General features: G+C 40.2%; 1 protein-coding gene across 5 annotated transcripts in view; it reads left to right on the top strand.

Annotated features, from left to right (window-relative positions):
* Window positions 1-22,061, top strand: part of PTPRG (protein tyrosine phosphatase receptor type G) — a 733,896-nt gene that overhangs the window by 414,330 nt on the left and 297,505 nt on the right. For all 5 annotated transcript variants that reach the window (XM_030867610.2, XM_030867608.2, XM_060307591.1 and 2 more), the window contains exon 3: window positions 11,258-11,437. In XM_030867610.2, coding sequence (XP_030723470.1) covers window positions 11,258-11,437 — 180 coding nt within the window. The remainder of the gene's footprint in view (window positions 1-11,257; window positions 11,438-22,061) is intronic.

Raw genomic sequence — 22,061 nt, 5'->3', positions numbered from 1 at the left:
AAAACTCAGCAATCAAGAGGAATTCTATTTTAGTGCAATATTTGTGATTGCTGGCTTTTCCTTTTGCCTCAGACTCCAGGATGACTTTGCACAGGACTGTTAACTGAATATCGTTAAAGTTTTTATATTTTGCTCATCATAGGTTTTTGTGTTTACGTTAAACCTTAAAATACTTCATTGAGATATTATTTATTTTGATGACTGAGTTTTTGGTGAGTGCCTCACCTTAATCCTAGCCCTTTTGAGCAGATATTTATTTATTGAGTACCTTCTGTGTACCGCGTGAACCAAGTAGGCAAGTATCTGACGTCATGGAGTTAATTTTCTCATGGACCATATACTAGAAAGAGAAATACACGAGGTCAAGGAAATAGAGCATGGATGAGGGGACTATTTTAAATAGATAGGTTAGCAGAGACTCCTCTGATCTGATGAAATGAAGGGAGTTAGTGTTCTTTTTATCACTGTCGCTTCTGCTAATTTCTCCCATTTTCTTTATAGATCCCCTTTATTGGAAGTTCTGCACGCTGTAAATTTATTGAAATAGAAAAAAGTATAAGTTAAAGCGAACTCTTCACAGTGTGTCGGAAAGACAGAATCCATCATGCTGCTTTGGCTTTACCTCATAACTGTGGCGCTTTATGTCTAGACATTTCCCCAGATAGCATTTAATAGTTAATACATTTGGGGGCGTGCATTCCTCCTCTTATAGTTGTCGCAGGAAGGGTGTTAATCATCCTGTCTGTACCCTCTGAAGTGCTTCCCAGCCCCACACACCCGCTCCACCCCAGGCCCCTCAGCTGTTGAGTGAGCGCCTCATAAAACGGTTTTAAATTTCTTGTTCTTTTCCTCTCAGCCCTGAGGTCAGGGGGTTGGTCTGTACCCTCGTATTCCTTGCAAACACCAAACTCCTGAATTCTGTCTGGGAATTTTTCCCTTTTTTCTGCTTGCGATTGGGATGTCTCCTGAGCTGACGCAGGTTATATTCCACAGCCCTTTGTGGGGCGTGGTACTGACAATAGCAATGGTGTGAAAAAGGCCTCCTACTCAAAGACAGGAAGTCCCAGCATTGTCTGAACCAGACTGAACTAGGCCCTAACTGTCTGCTTTGTTTCCCTCCTGGAGAAGCAACTCTGACCTTTGGGAATGTTGCATCGTCACTTCGGCAAGTCTTCCGTGTGTAGTAACTTGTGTTGTGGCTTGCTTCTGAGGCAGAAGACTTCAGGGAGAGGCCACTGTCCCCATTAAGACTTTCAGGGGTTCCTGTCCTGTGACCTCTGCGTTACCAAGGGTGTAAATTTACAGCCAGGGATTTCAGGGCCCGTACCCTGCCCTCTTGTCTAAATGAGATCTTTAAACCCTTACCCAAGTCTATCCTCTCCTCTAGGGAAAGAGGAAAGGAAGGAAGGGGAATCAGTAGATGTTATCCTTATATATTCCATCAGTATGCGTTCCTGATTTTTATCTTTGTAATTTGACATTTTCATCCTAGTGATGCATGTAGAAAGCATTGAATGATTTAACGGTTGGTATTTTCAAACTAACATTCTGATGATCACCTATATTTTTTGGGTCACAAATAGCAGAAAGTCTACTCAAGCTGTTTTGAATACAAAGACACTTAAAATTCAGAAGTCTAGAGATAAAATTTGAATTTCAGCATTTGTTTGGTCAGGTCCTACCCCCACCCCCCACCCCTGATCCCCGCACACACCTTTTTCCTTGTCAGCTTTGGTCTCCAGCTGATTCCCTCTTGGTTCCAAGTCAGTCCTTTCCCTGCCTCCTCTTCATTCCCATTCAGGGAAGACGGTAGGTTCTTCCTTCAGCCTCTGAACAAAAGTCTGGAGCCTGCTTTTGAGTAGTATCAACCTAAACCATTCCCATTGGCCAGAGAAATCCCCCGTGCTCATTGGTTTAGTCCTGGCTTAACGCCCCTTCCTGAGTCAATCTCTTGTGAAGGAGGATGGGATTAAACAGCCAGACGACGAATCAGGTGCTATTTCTGGAACCAGGAGCAGGGTCACACCATCCAGAATTTAGGGTTCGGTTGTGGTTCCCAGAAGAAAGTATAGATAATCATGTTTATTCAGCACTGTTAGTATGTGCCGAGTGCTGGCGGATGTGCTCTGTATATAATAATTTCTTTAATCCTCACCGCGTCCTTTTGGTTACTCTCACGAATGTATCTAATGAGGGTGAATGTTAGCTAGAATATCAACAAAATTTAACATGCCTGTTTGATTCTTCCAGGTGTTACAGGAAGACTTCTTGTAGTATTTAGAACTCTTTGGAATTTTAAAATTGATCTGATATAATCTGGTAATTTGTGTGTAAGGAAATTGAATCATTATAAGACTTGACCACTGCCACATTCAGCTCCACTTTTTAGAGTTGAAACTGGAATGAAGAGCAAATTCGTGACATGGCCGTCACCATGGGCCCCTCTGGCACTCTTGACAGACATTGGTAATTGGTCTTGTTTTTATTCATAAGTAATCATACGATCATATGGAGCTAATGTGTGAGTTAAAGCTCATTTGCCACCCTTGAACTAGAACTTGAGTGGCTGGTCTCCTTACCGAGTACTTTTTCCACTATGCCATGTGACCTTCTTATCCCTGGATGACTGTTTATATTGTTTTATGGGGACAGTCAGAATTCTGAAAGAAAAGATCTTTGTCATATGATGAGTGTTGATTGCTTGAAGACGTACTTGACTTGAAGGTTGAAGACTTCAGGTCCAGAACCAACTTACAGTTTATAAACACTTGAGATGTTTCGCATTGGACGGTAAAAATTGTGACTTTTTTGTTGATTGCTCAGATGCCTTTTTTAAGCAATTTTATGTGGTATTTACAAGAAACAAAAATAAAGTTGGCCCAACTTTAAACAATATTAGTTAGATTTTAAGTGGATAAACCATCCCAGTCAGTAGTAAAAAGTTTCCTTGCATGTTTGGATGTGGGTGGATTGCGCTTGAAAATTAACAGTTTTTAATCCGAGCTGCGTGCAAACATGCAGAGTTACAGCCGTTTTCTTGGAAAGACCTTTAGAATCTTCTCGTCTGTGAATTACATTTATGCTCATGGTGTGTGCTTTTCTACTGTCATCTCACACACCCATGCAGACATTACTAGTCAGTCAATCGGTTAGTCGAGTCAGTCAGTCCGTCCTTATGAGCCTCTACTCAGCCTGGAGGCCTGTGGCTTAGAATTCCCCGGTAATCATGATTGGCATCTCCACTCTTTGTAATACCCTCACTTTTTAGAATAGTAAAATAGGCTTCAGAGAGACCTTCAGGATAAGGATGAGAATCTGGGACCTGTAATGTAGAGATTCATGCTGTTCCACACTTGAAATTAATTTTAAACATCTAGTCCTAAAATAAAGGTTCTGGGAAGTTAAACAAATAACACTTGGTATTAAAAAATGAGTAAAGTAGTGCCCATTTCTGGTGTTACTGTCTGATATTATTTCTTGTATTGTGGTTAGATATTGATAGTTACCTTAAAACACATCATTGATGTGAAATGGAGGAATGAAGTTTTTATACCTAAAATTTAAAAACAAAAAATTTGCCGAACTATTTTATTATCTGTAAGGTAAATTTATGTTTTCTTAACTGGCTTAAAAATTTGAAAATTCCTGTTAATAATGCTAAACAAATTCATACTTATACATGAATAAAATGAAAACAGTGGAGATCAGCAATATGAATGTTTTTTAAAAAGCACGTTTTCCATTTTTCACATATACAACAATAAACGCACAAAAGGTAATTAGCTACCAGGAGTAGAAAATGCAAAAGAATTGTAAGTTAAGTCCCATAACGCTTTTTAATTAAAAAATGGAATAGTTTAAGATGTGTTTTAGATTTGGGAGAAAGAGCATTAATTATAATGTTAGGTTAAAAAATGAATACACCTATTTTTGGATTGTTGCTGTTGGTTAAAAGTAGACACCAAGATGCAGGGTAATCACGCTGGATCCAGGTAATGTTTTTAATATAAATTCCTTGAGGGAGGCATTAATAAGCATATTTGACTAGAAGCAGCACATAACATGTATATCAGTTTTGTTTTTAATTAGATTTAGACAGAATTCATTATTTTTAATGGCTTTTCATTAGTGAATAGAAATCATTATGTGGATATATTATGGTAAAATAAATTCAAGGTGTATGCTTGTTTTCTCCAAAGAACCTCCTATGTATTTAAAGAAACCATTGTTTGGAATACAAATCATAGACATTTGAAATTCCTTGCTTTTAGACAAAAGTATGATTTATATGCTTTAAAGATAGCATTTTTTTTTTTTTTTTTTTTTTTTTTTTTTTGGCTGTGTTGGGTCTTCGTTGCTGTGCACGGGCTTTCTCTAGTTGTGGCGAACGGGGGCTACTCTTCGTTGCAGTGCGCAGGCTTCTCATTGCGGTGGCTTCTCTTGTTGCGGAGCACAGGCTCTTGGCACGTGGGCTTCAGTAGTTGTGGCACGTGGGCTCAGTAGTTGTGGTTTTGGGGCTCTAGAGCGCAGACTCAGTAGTTGTGGCGCAGGGGCTTATTTGCTCCGCGGCATGTGGGATCTTCCCGGGCCAGGGCTCAAACCTGTGTCCCCTGCATTGGCAGGCGGATTCTTAACCACTGCGCCACCAGGGAATCCCCCTAAAGAGAGCACTTTTATCTCTTTTTCTCAGGTCAGGTATTAATAGTGAACTACACTGAAGCGAGATGATTTACTTAAACTATAGAAAAGTCTTGTTGCTAACCAATTATATTTGCTTATCTTAGATTTTCAAGTAATATGGCTGGAGGTGGGGGGCGAGAGATTGAGATGTGTCTCTCAGATTTTTATTTGATTTTCCTTTGAACACAGTAACTTAGTTTTGGTTCAGAATTTATGCATGGCAACCAAGTTCTTTGGGTTAAATTGGCCTTAAACGCTGAATGTCAAGCGGGATCTCAGACGTGGGCCCAGATTTACAGTATTTGCCATTATTTTCACGTGGGAAATTGTCTACCTGAAACAGGCCAGTTGGAATTAATCTCCAGTTGTGTGATTTATTCACCCTGCTGTAGAAATATGTCTTCCTGGTGCTAATGTACTGAATTGTAACATCTCAAAATGAGAAAAATACAGTGACTTATTAATGGTACACCAAGGAGGTGGAAGTGGGTTCTTTTAATGCACAGATGAGCCATAATTTAAGCTAATAATGTTGTTCTTTAATGATAATTTTGTAAGGTGAATTTCTCCAATTTTAAAAGGTTGTTATATAACCTTAAATAATGAAATATCATTCACGAGCTTGCTATGCTTTCTTTAGGCCACCTCTCTTCCTTTGGCATTGCTCTGTACAGATTTCTTTCTTGTAAAGAGGATATGAGAACAACCCCAGCATTATCTGTAAATCAGTGCCCATCTCCTTCGTCTGTTAGGCCATAGACCTACCCTCAAGTACATAATAGTAAAGCCGTAAAATCCGGATATTAAAATGTAACCCACTTGGGACTTCCCTGTTGGCGCAGTGGTTAAGATTCCGCACTCCCAATGCAGGGGGCCCGGGTTCAATACCTGGTCAGGGAACTAGATCCCACGTGCCGCAACTAAGGAGCCCGCCTGCTGCAACTAAGACCTAGTGCAACCAAATAAATAAATATTTAAAAAATATGTAACCCACTTAACAAAACTTAGATTTTATTTGGCATCTGTGAGTTTCATAAATATGTCTTCCTCTTTCTTCCAACCTTTATTCAGAGCTCATGGGTTTTCTCACTAATTTCCATGTTTGGTTCCATCATTCAGTCTCAGATACCACATTGCATTTTCTGTCTCGGCTCCTAAATCTTCAGTCTGAGACAGTTTTTTGTAGTGTTTCCTTGTTTGTCATGACCTCAACGTTTTGGGGGAATATCGGCCAAGTATCTTACAGAATGTTCCTCAGTTTGGGTTTGTCTGATGTTTTCCTGGTGGTTGGGATTATGGATTTTTAGAAAGAATCCCACAGTGGTAATGCAGGCTTCTTATCACATCCTATCAGGATGTGCATGATAATCCATGATATCGAAGGGGAGGTTGACCTTCATCGCTTGGCTATATACAGGTCAGGCTTCTCCACTGGGAAGTTGCCTTTTTCCTCTTTATTTTTACTTCATTTCTGGGAAGCTAGTCCCTAAATGTGGTGGGTGCTAGGATTAAACTTCACCTCCTAAAGGGCTCACCTGTACTTGTGATTCTTGTCCTCTGCCCACATGGGAAACACTTGGACCTAGTAAATTTCTCTGCACTTCAGGGAATGACTCCCTTCAAGTGTCACCTTCTCTGGAAGGTGTGTCCTCAGGCAGGTGAGGGCCCCTCCTCTCTCTTTTGGTACCGCAGAATGCCTGCTTCCACCTGCCTTAGTCATTGGCTGGACTGCAGGGTTGTTTCCTCCATTATATAGTCACATTCTGGAGGGGTTGCTGCACATTTTGTAACATAATAACAGTGACACTAATCACAGCGGCCACCGCTTACTGAGTTTCTATTGTTTGATACTGTTCTAGGTACTTTATGTGGATTATCTCATCTAATCCTCATAACCACCCTTGGACAATGACACCACCGATTTTCCGCATTGTACAGATGAGAAGACAGAGCCATAGGCAGCTTAAGTCGCCCAAGGGAACTGTGGCAGCTCTGCCGCCTGGCCACCATTTCTTAGCACTGAGGCGCTGGTACTGAGCAGGTGTTGAGTCAATATTGAAATGACTGTGGTGGTGAATTTATGCACAAGACTAATTTTCCTTCTTGATTGACCTTCTTTGATTAGAGAGCTCTGTTAAAGCATCGGAAAAATAAGAGAGTCTTAAACATAATCGTGTTTCCCCAAAGGCTTTTGAAAGCAAAGTTCTATCATACTCCTTTCTTTTAAAAACCATAATTGCCTTTGGTGGGCTTGTTGAATTTGCACACAGATTCTGTCATGCGCATGGATCGATCCTGTCTTTGCAGTTTATATTACTTTATCACTGTTCAGATTAATGTAACATAATAATGATGAAAGAAAGGAGTATTTACTTCTGAAGTTGACATCCTTAGTCTTGAGACCAGGAAATGAGAAAGACTTTGGAAGAAGTCAGCAGATAAAAGTGTAAAATTAAAACCAAAGTAATGCACAGAAAACATGTTGTAGTGTCATTAGAAGATAGAACTGTGGAAGACTCTTTAATCTCATCTTCCAATTCATGTATTTGTGCCAAAAATATGTATACTAGGAACTCAGTGTCTGTAGGGTTCTGTGCTAGACATTGGAATAAACTTGAACAAGACGGGGAAGGAGCCTGTTCTCATAGAGTAATGAGCTGGTGGGGAAGCCAGACACTAAGGAGTAAACAATAAATTACATTTGTGGTAAAATGTCCATAGGAAAACAAGAACCCATTGCTGGGATAGTATAGAACCCAGTGCATCTCTCACGGAAGCCTCCCTGACAAGGGGATATTTTACACTGAGGTCAAGGAATTCCTTGACCTTGAAATTCCTTCAGCCAGGAATTTCAGATACATTCACTAAATGCATTAAAAAGCAAATACTTTTCATTCTAGATTGAAAGAGAATCAGTGCTAGTTCCCTTGGTACTAATATGTTGGCGGTATGTCTCCATCAAGATCTCATTCCTGGGGATTTCCCTGGTGGTCCAGTGGTTGAGAATCTGCCTTCCAATGCAGGGGATGCGGGTTCGATCCCTGGTCGGGGAACTAAGATCCCACATGCCTCGGGACAACTAAGCCCGTGCGCCACAACTAATGAGCCCGTGTGCCACAACGAAAGATCCTGCATGCCTCAGTGAAGATCCCACGTGCAACAGCTAAGACCCGATGCAGCCAAAAATAAAGAAAATAAATAAATAAATAATAAAATAAATCTTAAAAAAAAAAAAATCTCATTCCTTCCGGACTGTCAACAGGTGAACGGGAAGTTACTCTTGGCAGACAAACTGCCCTGTGGTTTCTACCCCTGAGCCCCATGCCTCCCTTTTTGAGAAGGTAGCCTTGCGTAGTAGGTTGCCATGTCAGAGTTGCTGAGTAGGTCAAAATGGGTCCAGATGCCAAAATGCAAGTATTCTAAGAAAGAGTTGCTAAGAGGGCACTAAAATGCACATGACTTTCTCTTCTTAGTTTATATGGATAATGTCAGACCTGAGAGAGGAAGGCTTCTTGCTGATTGTTTTCCCTCCTTCAAAACTAGGTTTCAGTTAACCACAGTGTTTTTTTAGTGTCATGTTTTTAACTTAAAGGCATTTATTCAAAGTTCTGAAAAACAAAGCTTCAATGCTATGAGACTTGTGCAACTGAAAATGATTAATGGTATAATTCTCAGTCCTTTATAAAGTGTCTTAACCCTGAAGAGATTTATACAGTGTGGAATGGCAGTGGTGCTTCAGTGTGAGAATAGGTAATCAATACCTGCAAGCTTAGAAAAAGTGTTCTGTTTCCACCACTAATGACACAGAGGTTTTTGCAAGGCAAGGGTGTCTGGAGCATGAAGCACTCCAGAGAAGAATTAATTTAAAATCTGAAGTGGAAGATCAGTTTCAATTAAAATTGCACTTGAACATATATTGGGTAGAGGTGTGAAAGCAAGCATGGAGTCGGCTTAAATCTTCAGATTGTTACCAGTGAATAAATGAATCTCACTGGTATGAACCCTGATTATATATTTATAGAGGGCTAAATTATATTTCACCCATGTCTGGCAGGTTATGAGAAATAATATGAATGGCAAGTACTTATCAGAGCTTAAAGAGTATTTTTTTTAATCAGTAGAATAACTACCAGTTGTCTATGTGTTTTTACAAATGATGGCTTGCATTCTTATTTCTTTGGAGTCATATGTGTTTGGATTGATTTTCACCATGCATTTTTTTCCATTGAGTGCAATTTTGTTATAGTACTGAGTTTCTGAAAGGCGTTACACACACACACACACACACACACACACACACACACACACACACACACACACCATTAAAACGTTAGTTTCCATAATTCAAGCATACAGGCCCAATTGCAGCTAGCCAGAATTTACATTATGGTCAACTATCAAATATGTCAACAAGCACTTTATTCCATTTTTCAATGGATCCTTTTGGCATCTGTAAGAAAATTTAGAGCAGACAGGATAATTGGAGCCTTCTGTCCCCTTTCCCCTCCTTTTTTTCTTCAAATATATTGATGCAAGATGAAAATAAAGTTTGGCTCCAACCTATGCAAATGCACACTCTGTTCCTTTATGACTCATCTCATGCAGTCTTAGGGAATTTGACCAAGAGGTGAAATGACATGAGGGAAAAGCCCTTGACAATTCCTAATTTAGTTGGAGTCCTGCAGTAAAGCAAATGGCGATGTTAACTTTTTCTAGAAAGTGTTATGGCGCTTATAAGTGATTTTGATAAGTGCCCAGAGGTTTTGCTAAATCTTTGCCAATCAGCGAACATGTTCTTTCTGATAGTCTCTTTTATCTTACTGCAGGAGATAAGGATTAGGGAAAATGACACAGGCATAGAGTGAGGCTGAGCTGTTTGCCAGATAGCAAGCATATGAATCATTTTTAGGGGAGCTTCATCAGTTGCCCTTGCAGCCGTGAAGTTTCCATTACTGTGACTGAAAAGATTTTCTGTTGTTGCTGCTTTTTTCATGGTACCACTGTTTATATCAGCTGTGAGCTGTGTCAGACTTAGGGGCATGGGGAAATCCGTGGCCAGGGAGTGTGTGTGGTGGAGGATTGGGCACAGGTGTGGACTTAGTAGGAGGGAGACCTATGTTAAGGTGTCCTTGTGTCTTCCATCATACAGGGCTAGGTGTAGAGTGAGGCAGAAAAATATGGGTTCATGGATGGGTTGCTCTCCTAAAGTCACTTTGGCCATTCATCCTCCTTTATTTGATATGTGAAGGAATTTAAAGCTAAAAAAACCTAGGAATACAAGTATATGTATATGTTTGTTTATACATACACTAAACTTTATTGTTTGGGAAGCCTAAATTTTATCTTCTAAAAATTATACAGTTTACACACACTACTGTATATAAAGTAGATAATCAACAAAGACCTACTGTATAGCACAGGGAACTCTCCTCAATATTCTATAATAACCCATATGGGAAAACAGCCTGAAAAAGATAGTTATATGTATGTGTATAACTGAATCACCTTGCTGTACACCTGAAACTAATGCAACATGGTAAATCAACTATACTCCAATATAAAATTTAAAAAAATTTTAATTATACCGTTTAGACTTATTCTATATCTGACTCTCAAAAAGAGATTTATCTTAATCTTTCTAGCAAAAGATGTTTTTTCCAGCTGAATACTTCCACTTTGTCATGTCAAGAAGGTTAAAGGTAGGGCGCAGACAAATTTCAGAGCTTGTTATCAACTTAGTAGACATCACCCCCAGATATATAATTTCTGAATAGGGCAGAGATGCAGTTGTTGCAGTGTGTTTTCTCTATCTATGCCTGATTGGTGTCCATTAGGGTTATGTGTTACAGCTACATTCTCTTCCTCTTTTCCTGTAGCATATGTTCCCCCAAAAGTTTTTATTTATATGAATGCTGATTCTAGTCTGACGGTAACTTTATACCCCCATTTCCTGTGAGAGTGAGGGGTTGAGAAAGAGAAGTGAGTGCCTTAATATACATGTGTTCAAACTGGCTAAATTGAAAAATCTCACAATTAGCCATAGGAAAACCCTGCCTCATTGCCCACATTAATTGTAATGACTCTCATTCCAGTGTTGTGTTACTTTTAATTTTTAATTCTTTTCCTTTTCCAGTTCAAAAATTCCTAGGAACCTAGAAGAAACTTGTGTTTAGTGTACTGTTCACAATAGCAGAACATAGTAAATTGATTAAGGTGTTTTCTTGTGAATAAATGCTCTGTTTATTTCAGGAAAATTATTTTAAAATTTTTAAAAAATGTGAACAACTCTGACGGCCCTTCTGCTCAACTCCCTTAATCTGATTACGGATAAAGTTAGCAAATGTTTGATTACAAATCAAGAAGCAAAACTATCTTAAGTAACTTTTTTCTCAAATTTTCTTGCCCTATCAAGCAAATGGCTTGGATTGATAGTCTTCCAATGCACTGACATCTTTAGGGTGGGGACATGTAGAAAATGTTAACCTTGGGAGATGCAGTGCTTGACTTTCGTGCATCATACTCATTTTATCCCTGACCCTTGAACCATAAGGATTGAAGTCTTGTTTTCTTTTAACAGGTGCCTACGGTCCTGAGCACTGGGTCACGTCTAGTGTCAGCTGTGGGGGCCATCACCAGTCACCTATAGACATTTCAGACCAGCATGCACGTGTCGGTGAAGAGTACCAGGACCTGCAACTTGATGGCTTTGACAATGAGTCTTCCAACAAAACCTGGATGAAAAACACAGGGAAAACAGGTAGACTGTGTCTTCTTTACTTGTCTGTGGAACAATATGAAATGTTTCTGGGTCTCTGGTCTTTACCTTAACCACGAGTTGCTCCTTTAGTAGTGTATGTTGCTACAGAGAACGTATAGCTGAGTGAGAGCTTTGGAATTGGCCCTTGGTTTGAGAACTGACCACTTGCTTTACTAGCTGTGTGATTTGGGACAAACTACCTAATCACTTTGTGCTTTAAAATTTTTTTTTAATATGCTAGGATAAAAATTAAAAATATATATATAGATAACAAAATTGTATCAGTCTCATAGGGTTATAAGGATTAAATGGGTCAGTCCATGTGAAGGATGCAGCATGAACTTTTAGAAATCTGTTTTACTATAGTGGCCACTAGCCACATGTGGCTATATTCAAATTTAAATTTTAATTGATTAAAAGTAAGTAAGATTAAAATTCGCTCCCTCAGTTTTACTAGCCACATATCGTTTTCTTTTCCGCTTTCTTAGGTTGCGTGTTTGCAGGGTTTGAAGCAGAGGAGACCCACATTGAGATCTCTGGATTTTTCTGGGGTGTGGGTGAGGGTCACCTCTATTTATTTTTCCAGGTTTATTAAGATATAATTGATGTATACCATTTTGCCATTTCATTTTATTGGTTGTTTCTTTTGCGGTGCCCAGCTTTTGAGTTTGGTGAGTCTCATCTGTTTTTACTTTTGTTGCGTGTGCTTTTGGTGTCATATCCAAATTATCATTGCCATGGCCAATGCCAAGGAGCTTTTCCCCTATGTTTTCTTCTAGGAGTTTAATAGTTTCAGGTCTTAGATTTTAAGTCTTTAATCCATTTCAAATTAATTTTTCTGAGGAATGTAAGGTAGTGGTCCAACTTCATTCTTTGAAGGTGGATGTTGCATTTTTCCAGCACCGTTTATCGACGAGACTATCTTTTTCCCATTGAGTATTCTTGCCTCCTTTGTCAAATATTAGTTGACCGAATATGCATGGGTTTGTTTCTGGGCTCTAGATTCTATTCCACTGGTTGATGTGTTTATTTTTGTGCCAGTTCCATACTGTCTTGATTACTATAGCTTTGTAGTATAATTTGAAATCAGGAAGTGTAACACTTCCAGCTCTGTTCTCCTTTCAAAGGGTGGCTTTGGTTTCTCAGGGTCTTTTGTGGTTCCATAGGAATTCTAGTATTGTTTTGACTATTTCTGTGAAAAATACCATTGGAATTTTCATAAGGATGTCATTGAATCTATAGATCACTTTCAGTAGTATTGGTACTAGCCACATTTCAAGTGTTCAGTAATATATGGCTAGTGGCTATCATATCAGGCAGCAAAGATAGAGAACATTCTATCATTATAGAAAGTTCTATTGGACAGCACTGTGCCAAATGTATAAATGAAAATAAAATCCTTATCTTCCTTGAGAATTTGCTTTGTTAATATTAGTTATTATATTAGAATACAGATGAACACCATCTTATCCCTTTGTGCATCAGACCAGCAGTTTGATCCTCCTGCTTCCCTTTACCTACCTCACCTGTCACTTGGGGTCCACAAATATGAAATACCACATTTTCAACATTGCTGGTGCAAAAGCTCCTTCCCTCTTAATCACTATTATGCAAATAGCAGTTATAGATCATTGATGGAAGTAGCAGGAATGCCTTGCTATGCCCCACTGTTTGATCTGAAAATAAATCCCTAGGTGTTACATTACATTTGTGCCTAGTGCTACCTGGGATTCCGTTGTTGCTAAAGATATTTTTCTTATCTTATTTTTCAATTCTTATAACCCAACCCATTAAAACTAACTCTCCCTCTCTCTCTCTCTCTCTCTTTGAAATGATCCCTTTGTAGCCAAGGATGGCACTACAAACCACTGTTAGTAATCCCTTCAGGAGCCTTGGCTGCCTGAAGCCCTCATGCTGAGCTAAAATGACTTCATTATCTGTCCTTTGGTCCCATCCATGTTGTGGGTCATTGAGTTGCCTTTTTTTTTTTTTTTCCCAACCTAACTGGCGGCACATACAACTTCGGGGATCCATTTCCTTTTCCAAACCAGCATTTGTCTGAGATTATTCATGGCCGATTGCTTTGGGCTGGCTTGATTTGTTCTTAGAATTGTTTCCCACTCACTCAGCACAGTGATTCCCAGCTTTGGGCTCTTTTCCATAATGTCCCCACAAACGGTTCTTTGGGCCTTATAGCAGCTACCTTCTCCTGTACCTTGATTCAACCATTTGAGCAGCTGCTCAGGACAGACTTGTGTACCAGTGATATTATCTGTACACAACTTTTCACCCCCACCTCTCTACTCCCCCAGTATAGATGGTGTGCTTGTTGTTACCATTCAGAATTTCTCTACCGGTGGCCCTGCTTTATATTTCAAATGTGAGTGTCCTTTGGACACCTGTGATGGGAATATTACTCTGCAGACGATCTGAATGTGGTGGATGGAAGATTTGCCACGCTGGGGTAATCGGATTTTGCTGTCGAGTGCTACCTTGGTGCCACATTCCAGAAACCTGCCAAAGGCAATTCGCTGGGCTCTCTGATATGGTTTTCTACTTGACTTGCAACGCTTGACAGCCTTCTGCAAAGATAACACGTTTCAGTGACAGCTTTCAACTTGGTATCTCCAATGACATGTTTTAGATGAGTGTAGGGTTCACTCAGTGCAAGTTGATTCATGACCTTGGTCTTCCAGAAGCTGATTATCAATCTCTGTCACTCTGCTGTCTTCCCAGAGTGATCCCCAAGTTGTTGCCTGTCTGTGGGTGCATGCGCCTGACTTTGGAGCACAGCCATCCAAATATGAACGCATCTGTCTCTGAAATTTCAGAAGAAGCATGGCTTTCTGAGAAGCAGAAATAAATCCTCGTGACTTCTCAAACTGTACTTACGACTACAAAATTTATGACATCATACTAGGCGGGCCAGTATCTCATAAATAATCTAACATGATTCTATAGGAGTGATTTTTTAAAAGTGCCAACCATTTGTATGCAATTTTAAATGTGAACATCGAATTGTTTTTCTGTTCTCTTCAAAGGGTTTCAATTTATGTTTGTCTAGAAACTTGGGTGCGAAAACCAACCTGTGTCATTGTTGTTGTTTTAAATAAGCATGAACCTAGAAACTTCTTTATTCTGCAGTTCTTAAAATGCCAAGCGAGTTCATAAATATTGCAGCATTTTAGAGAAATATGAGAATTCACTTGCTTTATCAGTTATGCACGGATCATATAAATTGAGCTGAACACGGTATAAATACAGTGCAGGGTGCTGTGTGTCTGAATTAAAGGTAGGAGTTCATAATATCTGCAGTGAGTAGTATTGATAGGCAACTTGGATAATATCAGTTTAAAAAAACACACATATCATTGTATACTATAGTTCTGTAAGATGTGACCATTTGGGGAAACTGGATACAGGGGACTCGGGACCTCTGTATTATTTCTTACAACTGCATGTTGATCTACAGTTATCAGAAAGATTAAAAGTTTAATTTAAAAAAAAACCCGTATGTTGTGAGCCACATAGTCCGTCTTTGTTACCGTCGTTCATTTCATATCTAACTTTCATACCTAGATGCCAAAAAAAAGTCATTTTCATTAAATCATTAATTTTTAAGCAACACCTATTTTTCTTCCCCAAAGTCTTTTCTTGAACCTCGCACTTCTAGAAAATAAATCCAGGAAAGAATATTTATTTTTTTTCTGGTAGAAATTTACAGGTCACTTATCTGTAAAATAGACTGTCATTTGCATATCAAAATATGAATTTAGAAAGTTAATATTTAAAGCGGCCTGTTACATACAGACAGTAACTTTCTCGTAAAACAGTTTTAATGTTCATATCTGTCTTAACCCCCGGAGAGGGCTATATATTTAATCTAGCATAATCAATAGAGCAATGTGGTTGTACGTAGCCCACTTCTCGAAAGTTGTCTAAAATATCTTTACAAGACAGATAGCATCTCTCTATTTCTTCCCGAAGAGCCATGACTGTCTATTGTGCCAGTTCTCATTTGATTCCATCTAAAGTTATTTCTCCCTCTTTCATTTTTGTAGAATGAAAAGATAACGCATTCATTAAGAATATTTCAAGATAATCTTGCTGTTCCTAGCATTAGCTTCTAGCTAAATGATCAAAATTTAAGACTTAAATGGTGCTTCTGATATATGTTAATAAGCCATGGTCTCCTATGAGTTTTAACTATTTGGAGGATGTTTTTGTGTTTCTTCACTACTTTTTCTTTTACCTTCCCCCCTACACCAAGGACAGGTAGTAAATACATTTGCCATGATGGTTGTTACTTCCATTTTCACATTTTATGTTGGTTTACTATATTTTTTCTTTGCCTACATTCTTTCTTATTTGTCTACCTATACCTGTGCCTGGCGTAGATGGATTCAAGAAGTAGTTGATAAGTTAATAAAAGTAGATTGATGGTGGGAAAAATCTGTGTAGGTAAGTAGGTCAGGAACCATGTCCTAATATGTTGCTCAGCCCATAAAATTCAGACAAGAATTAAGAGGCTGTTGCCTCTACCTTACTTTACCAGGTCCTTCAAACTTTTATGGTAAAGTGACACCATAAGAACCCACAGACTTAAACTAAGAAAAGAACAACCTCATTGCAGGCTGATATGAAGAGAAAAATATAATCTTAACAACCTCAGTCATTTCCACGTGCTACGTCCCTAACTGAGCACGTGACCCCAGCTCAGTACAAGAGGAGCATTTGGCCCTGCTGCTCTGCTCGCCCACAGGGCAAGGCTCCCCTGGGCCAAGCAAGTGTCTGACCGTGAAAGGCACTGTGCCTTCTGTGGGTCACTGCAGTTACAGCTCAAACTAACGGCTGCCCCCATGCTGCCCTGCGGAAGCAGTGTTCTGGTCTAAGGTTGGTGGAGAAACTGATGCGAGCCTTACTGAGAGTCAGTACCAGGCTGCCATTATGGGCTCCTTACAGAGTTGCCAGTGGTGATTTTCATGGTGCTTGATTTCTTCCCAAATTCATGGACTTGCACGCTTAGCCCCCGCTCAAGAGGGCATTCCACAGTGCCAGCATGATTGTCCAAGTGTCACATGCATGAAAAAAGCCTTTAGCAATCCTGAGATTGGGAAGGAAGTTTCTAGGAATTCTGTGTATGTGCTTGTCTTCTCATCCCTGATTGTTTGGGCTTTCTCTTCTTTCCATTTCTATTCTGCTTCTATTCTTTCTGTTCTGTTGATGAGTATCTCTCCATGAGCTTTCACTTTTTTGCGGTTTGCTTCTCTCCCACCTTTCCTCTCACATCTCCGTGAATTTCCCCACCCCTGTAAACAAGGCTCTGCCTCTTGCCTGTTGGTCTGTTTTCACTCCCAGCTCCTAGTTTTGGCCCCCTTCTCTCCCTTCTTCCTGTCTTCCTTAGAGCTGGCCGCAGATGAGAACCAGAGTTTGAAAGTGTTTTTTCTTGCTCTGTTTATGGAGTAGAGAGCCCGGTGCTGATGGTGAAAACCTGAGTATGTCCTCATTTCAATAAAACCTATATTCCTGATATATTGATGGGAAGGGCTTTAGGACAAGTGAGGTACACAATGATACCCCAAGTATATGTTCTTGGGGTTTCCAATTTTACTTGATACCAAACCATCAAATTATTTGTATTCTATTACCCTCCCACCCCCTTGGAGTGATCTTAATGATCCTTGGTAGATGTAAATGTGGGCACTGAAGATGGACCAGCATGGGGTCCTTTTTCCTGGATCACATTTTTTTCTTTAAGCTCTGAGTTTTGTTTATGCCACTAACGAATTGGTCATTTTGCTCACAAAGAGGCTGCCGAGGTTTCTGATTAAAAGCGTAGCATCAGCCAAGTAGACAGATGTTTGGAAACATCTGGGTGTTCAGCACCATTGACACTGGGCATACCCAACCCTGACTTCATAATACCCCACAGCCCTCTGGTTAGTTCAAGGTTGCCCAAAAACGAAAATTTAAGTGTAATTAAAAAAGGATCTGTTCTTCTTTGGGGGGGATGCTAAATGTGCTTTGGCTCTTCTTAAATTTCTCCTATTTCAGATATCCAGATTCTTGGGTTCTTTTCAGCCTGTTACCATTCAGTCTTGCCTGAACCCTGGAATTCAAGTCGGAGCTATTTCCCTGGGTCTCTCTTTGGCAAGACGCACTGCAAGCTCTGTTTCCTGTCTGCTAAGCTCCACTTCCCTTCTCTTATCCCCATAGCCCCAGTCCCTGCGCTCGGGTGGTAGCAGCTATTTTCTGGGTAGACCGAAGCCTAATCTACCAGTTACAGAATGGGCAAACCAGCGCTATGTTACATAACTAGACTCAAAACTGAATTCACGATTTTGAATTTTGAGGGTAATTTTTGAAGCGTTCCTTTCTTTTTTAGGGCACAGAACCTTCTACTAGGTTGTCATCTGTCGTATCTTATATGATTAAAGGGTCAACTAATCCACTTTGTTCCTCTTGCTCAGTTTAGCAATGAGTTAACCAAGACCCAGAATAATCCCATGACTTGGCGTTTCTTGGTTCTCTGAGGCTGCTCCGACTCACCTTGTCTGTCCACTGTCTCTTTACTAGATGAATGAAGTAACCTCCTGACTTTCTTTCTTTTCTTAAAAATTAATTTATTTTTGGCTACGTTGTGTCTTCGTTGTTGTGCGCAGGCTTTCTCTAGTTGCAGCGAGCTGGGGCTACTCTTCGTTGCGGTGCACAGGCTTCTCATTGTGGTGGCTTTTCTCGTTGCGGAGCACGGGCTCTAGGTGCACGGGCTCAGTAGTTGTGGTTCGCGGGCTCAGTAGTTGTGGTTCGCGGGCTCAGTAGTTGTGGCACATGGGCTCTAGAGCACAGGCTCAGTAGTTGTGGCTCACAGGCTCTAGAGCGCATGCTCAGTAGTTGTGGTGCACGGGCTTAGTTGCTCCGCAGCATGTGGGATCTTCCCGGACCAGGGCTCGAACCCCTGTCCCCTGCATTGGCATGCGGATTCTTAACCACTGCACCACCAGGGAAGCCCCTGACTTTGTTTCTACCAACCAATGTTGCCTTCCTTCCAGGCCTTTTCCGTTTAGTAGCCACAATGATCTTATTTCCCTAATCTGATCATGTCTGTGCGTCTCCCCCTCTTTCTTTCTTGTTCTCTCTCAACCATATTGAGGACCTCTCACTTCTCTGCAGAACTCAGACAGACTCCTTGCTGTCCCTGCTTTGTTGTCTGGCCTCTATGCCACACCCTGCTCTGTGGGCACCAGTCACCCTGGCTTCCTCCACACAGGGCATTTGCATGAGCTTTTCCTCCTGCTGTGTCTTCTCCAGTCTGGGGTTGGATGCTCACCTCTTACCACCTGTCCCACTTGCAGGGTTGCTTCTGTCATCTCTTTAGTTGCTGGGGCCTGTCTTTCCCACCAACTGTACACTCCGTGAAGGCAGGAGCTAATGTCTCATTTACTTACCTTTTCTTCCCCAGTAGTTACTTGGTAAATTATTTGAAAAAATAAACGGTAGTGCCTACAGGGACGTTAGTAGAAGCCTAGAACTAGAGCCTGTGTGTCTTGACTTCCAGACCAGAGCATTTCCCTTTTCACCAGGAGCCTGAAAGCATCACCTGATGGACACTGGAATGGTGGGTGGTCTGGAGGCCTCACCATTACGATCCAATAATGGGAGTCTTTTCCCATCTTGTAGTGTTAAAAATTGGTTGGGAAGTGGTGGAGGTAAGACAGTAACGGGCTTATTTTCCTTCTCATCCATTTTTTTGTTTAACTTTTGGCATCTGCTGCTGTTTACTCAGATTGTAGTGTGAACATTTGCTTTAGGCCAGCATTATTTAGACACACTGAGTTTAATTTATAAACAGTTTATGGATGTCCTGTGAAGAATGCAGTGAATGCCTGATACTCAGTCATCCAGTCAAGCTCAGGAGAAAAGTAACTCCTTATCCATGGTGTGACTCCTACCTACCCCCTGCCCCTGTGTAGAGCACTTTTTCATTATGGGGGGCCCTGGACACAGGGAATCTGTGAAAGCTGTGGATCCTCTCCCTAGGATAACTTTTATAAACAGCACTTATATAATGCCATTTAGTTTTTAACTCTAAGTTTCACGTATACAGCATTATAATTTGACATCTGTATACACTACGGAGTTATCACCGCCGCAAGACTGTTTACTGTCAGTCACCGCACAGTTGATCCCTTCCACCCATTTTACCCACCCCTCCAACCCCTTGCCCTCTGGTAACCACTCATCTGATCTCTGTATCTGTGAGTTTGTTTTATTTTGTTCATTTGTTCTGTTTTTTTTAGACTCCACATACAAGTGAAATCATACTTATTTGTCTTTCTTCTTCTGGCTTATTTCACTTAGCCTAATGCCTTCAAGGCCCATTCATGTTGTTGCAGATAGCAGGATTTCATTCTGTTTGTGGCTGAGGAGTATACCATGGTATATACATATACCACATCTTCTTCATCCATTCACCTATCTATAGACACTCATGTGGTTTCCATATCTTGTCTATTTTAATAATGCTGCAATAAACATAGGGATGCATATATGTTTTCAAATTAGTTTTCATGTGCTTTGGATAAATACCCAAGTGGAATAGCTGGGTGATATGGTAGTTCTAGTTTTATTTATTCTTAACTGTTTTCCATAGTGGAAAAATTCCCACCCACAGTGTACAAGGGTTCCTTTTTTTCCACACCCTTGCCAATGCTTATAGCCATTCTAACGGGTGTGAGGTGATATCTCATTGTGGTTTTGATTTGCATTTTCTTATTAATTAGTGATGTTGAACATCTTTTCATGTGCCTGTTGGCCATCTGCATGTCTTCTTTGGAAAAATGTCTATTTAGATCGTCTGCCCAATTTTCAATGGGAATTTTTGGGGTTTTGTTGTTGTTGAGTTGTATGAATTCTTCTGTATTTTGGACATTAACCCCTTACTGGATATATGAATTGCAAATATCTTTTCCCATTCAGTAGGTTGCCTTTTTGTTTTGATAATGGTTTCCTTTACTGTGCAGAAGCTTTTTAGTTGGATGTAGTCCTATTTGTTTATTTTTGCTTTTGTTTTTCTTGCTTTTGGAGTCATTCCGCAAAAGCATCAATAAGACCCATGTCAAAGAGCTTCCTGCCTATGTTTTCTTCTAGGAATTTTATGGTTTCACGTCTTACATTCAAGTCTTTAATTCATTTTGAGTTAATTCTTGTGTATAATATAAGATAGTAGTCTAGTTTCTTTCTTTTGCATGTGACTGTCCAGTTTTCCCAACACTATTTATTGAAAAGATTGTCCTCATTCCATTGTACGTTCTTTGCTCCTTTGTTGTAAATTAACTGTCCGCATATGTGTGGGTTTATTTCTGGGCTTTTACAGTGCCATCTTCCTGCTATAATGTGGTGAATGAGTTACTGTTGTGGGCATTCTTCATGTGTCAACCCTTGTGATCTCATAACAAACTTGTGAAGTTGCTGTTGTATTATTCCAGTTTCACAGAATAGGAACTGAAGCACCCAAAAATGCAGTAACTTTCTCACAACTGATAGTGGCAGATCTAGGGCTCAAATTCAGACCCAACTGGCTCCAGAGTCTGACTTCGTTTATGCACCCATGCTCAGAATTTTACTTCCTGTATCAGGAGGATGTAGACTGCGAAGTCTGTGGGTGGCTACTGCTTTGGACTTTGGACTCCAGGTTAAAAACCCTGAATTTGAAGCTCCCAGTTTCTTCCACATCCTCCATCATTCTGCTTTAATTTCATCACAATCCATATTAGCAGTTGAACAACCAGAGGGGCCGCATTCTAGACAGTGAACTCCTAGGTACCTTCCCTGCCTTCTCCTCCTGGCCCATCTTTCTCCAGTCTTTAGCTGTTGCTTGCTACCTTCCTAAATGTCACCGTATCCAGATTCACTCTTGGTGCTACTGTTTTAAAATTTAAATTAAAATGTATTTATTCATTATTATCGTAGGATCGTTTACTTATTGTTTTTCAGTTGATGCACTTGATTTTAATTAAATGAATTGATTTTAAAGCAAAACATTTTATCAACACCTTAATGCAAAACGCTGTGCATTTGACAAGGATAGACTTATGTAAAAAATTATGTCTGTAATCTGTGAAAATAAATCAAAGGTACCAACGTTATTAAGTTCTAGCTTACGTATTTACTTTTCGGTAAAGGGGGAAATGAATGAGTATCGTTGAAAGGTGGAGGTCATATTAGCATCAAACTGGGATTTTCTTTTCACTGACGTGACTGAAAGAATAGAAATCATGGAAATCTGTGTTTTACTCAGTGTTTTAGTAAATTCAGAGCAGCCACTCAACACTTAACATCTCAAGTATTTGGGTCACACCTACCTTTGCTGTTTATTGTCCCTGCTCAAGGACACGTTTTGTTTTGTGGGAAAGACAATATTGCTTTAAAATGGAACTCTGGGGACTTCCCTGGTGGCGCAGTGGTTAAGAATCCGCCCGCCAATGCAGGGAACACAGGCTCGTGCCCTGGTCCGGGAAGATCCCACATGCCTCGGAGCAACTAAGCCCGTGCACCACAACTACCGAGCCTGTGTTCTAGAGCCTGCAAGTCACAACTACTGAGCCCGCGAGCCTAGGGCCCATGC

Source organism: Globicephala melas, chromosome 11, assembly GCF_963455315.2.
Source record: "Globicephala melas chromosome 11, mGloMel1.2, whole genome shotgun sequence".
NCBI classification, from domain to species: domain Eukaryota; kingdom Metazoa; phylum Chordata; class Mammalia; order Artiodactyla; family Delphinidae; genus Globicephala; species Globicephala melas.
Note: the sequence above shows the minus strand (reverse complement) of the source record. Positions and strands in the feature narration are given on the sequence as shown.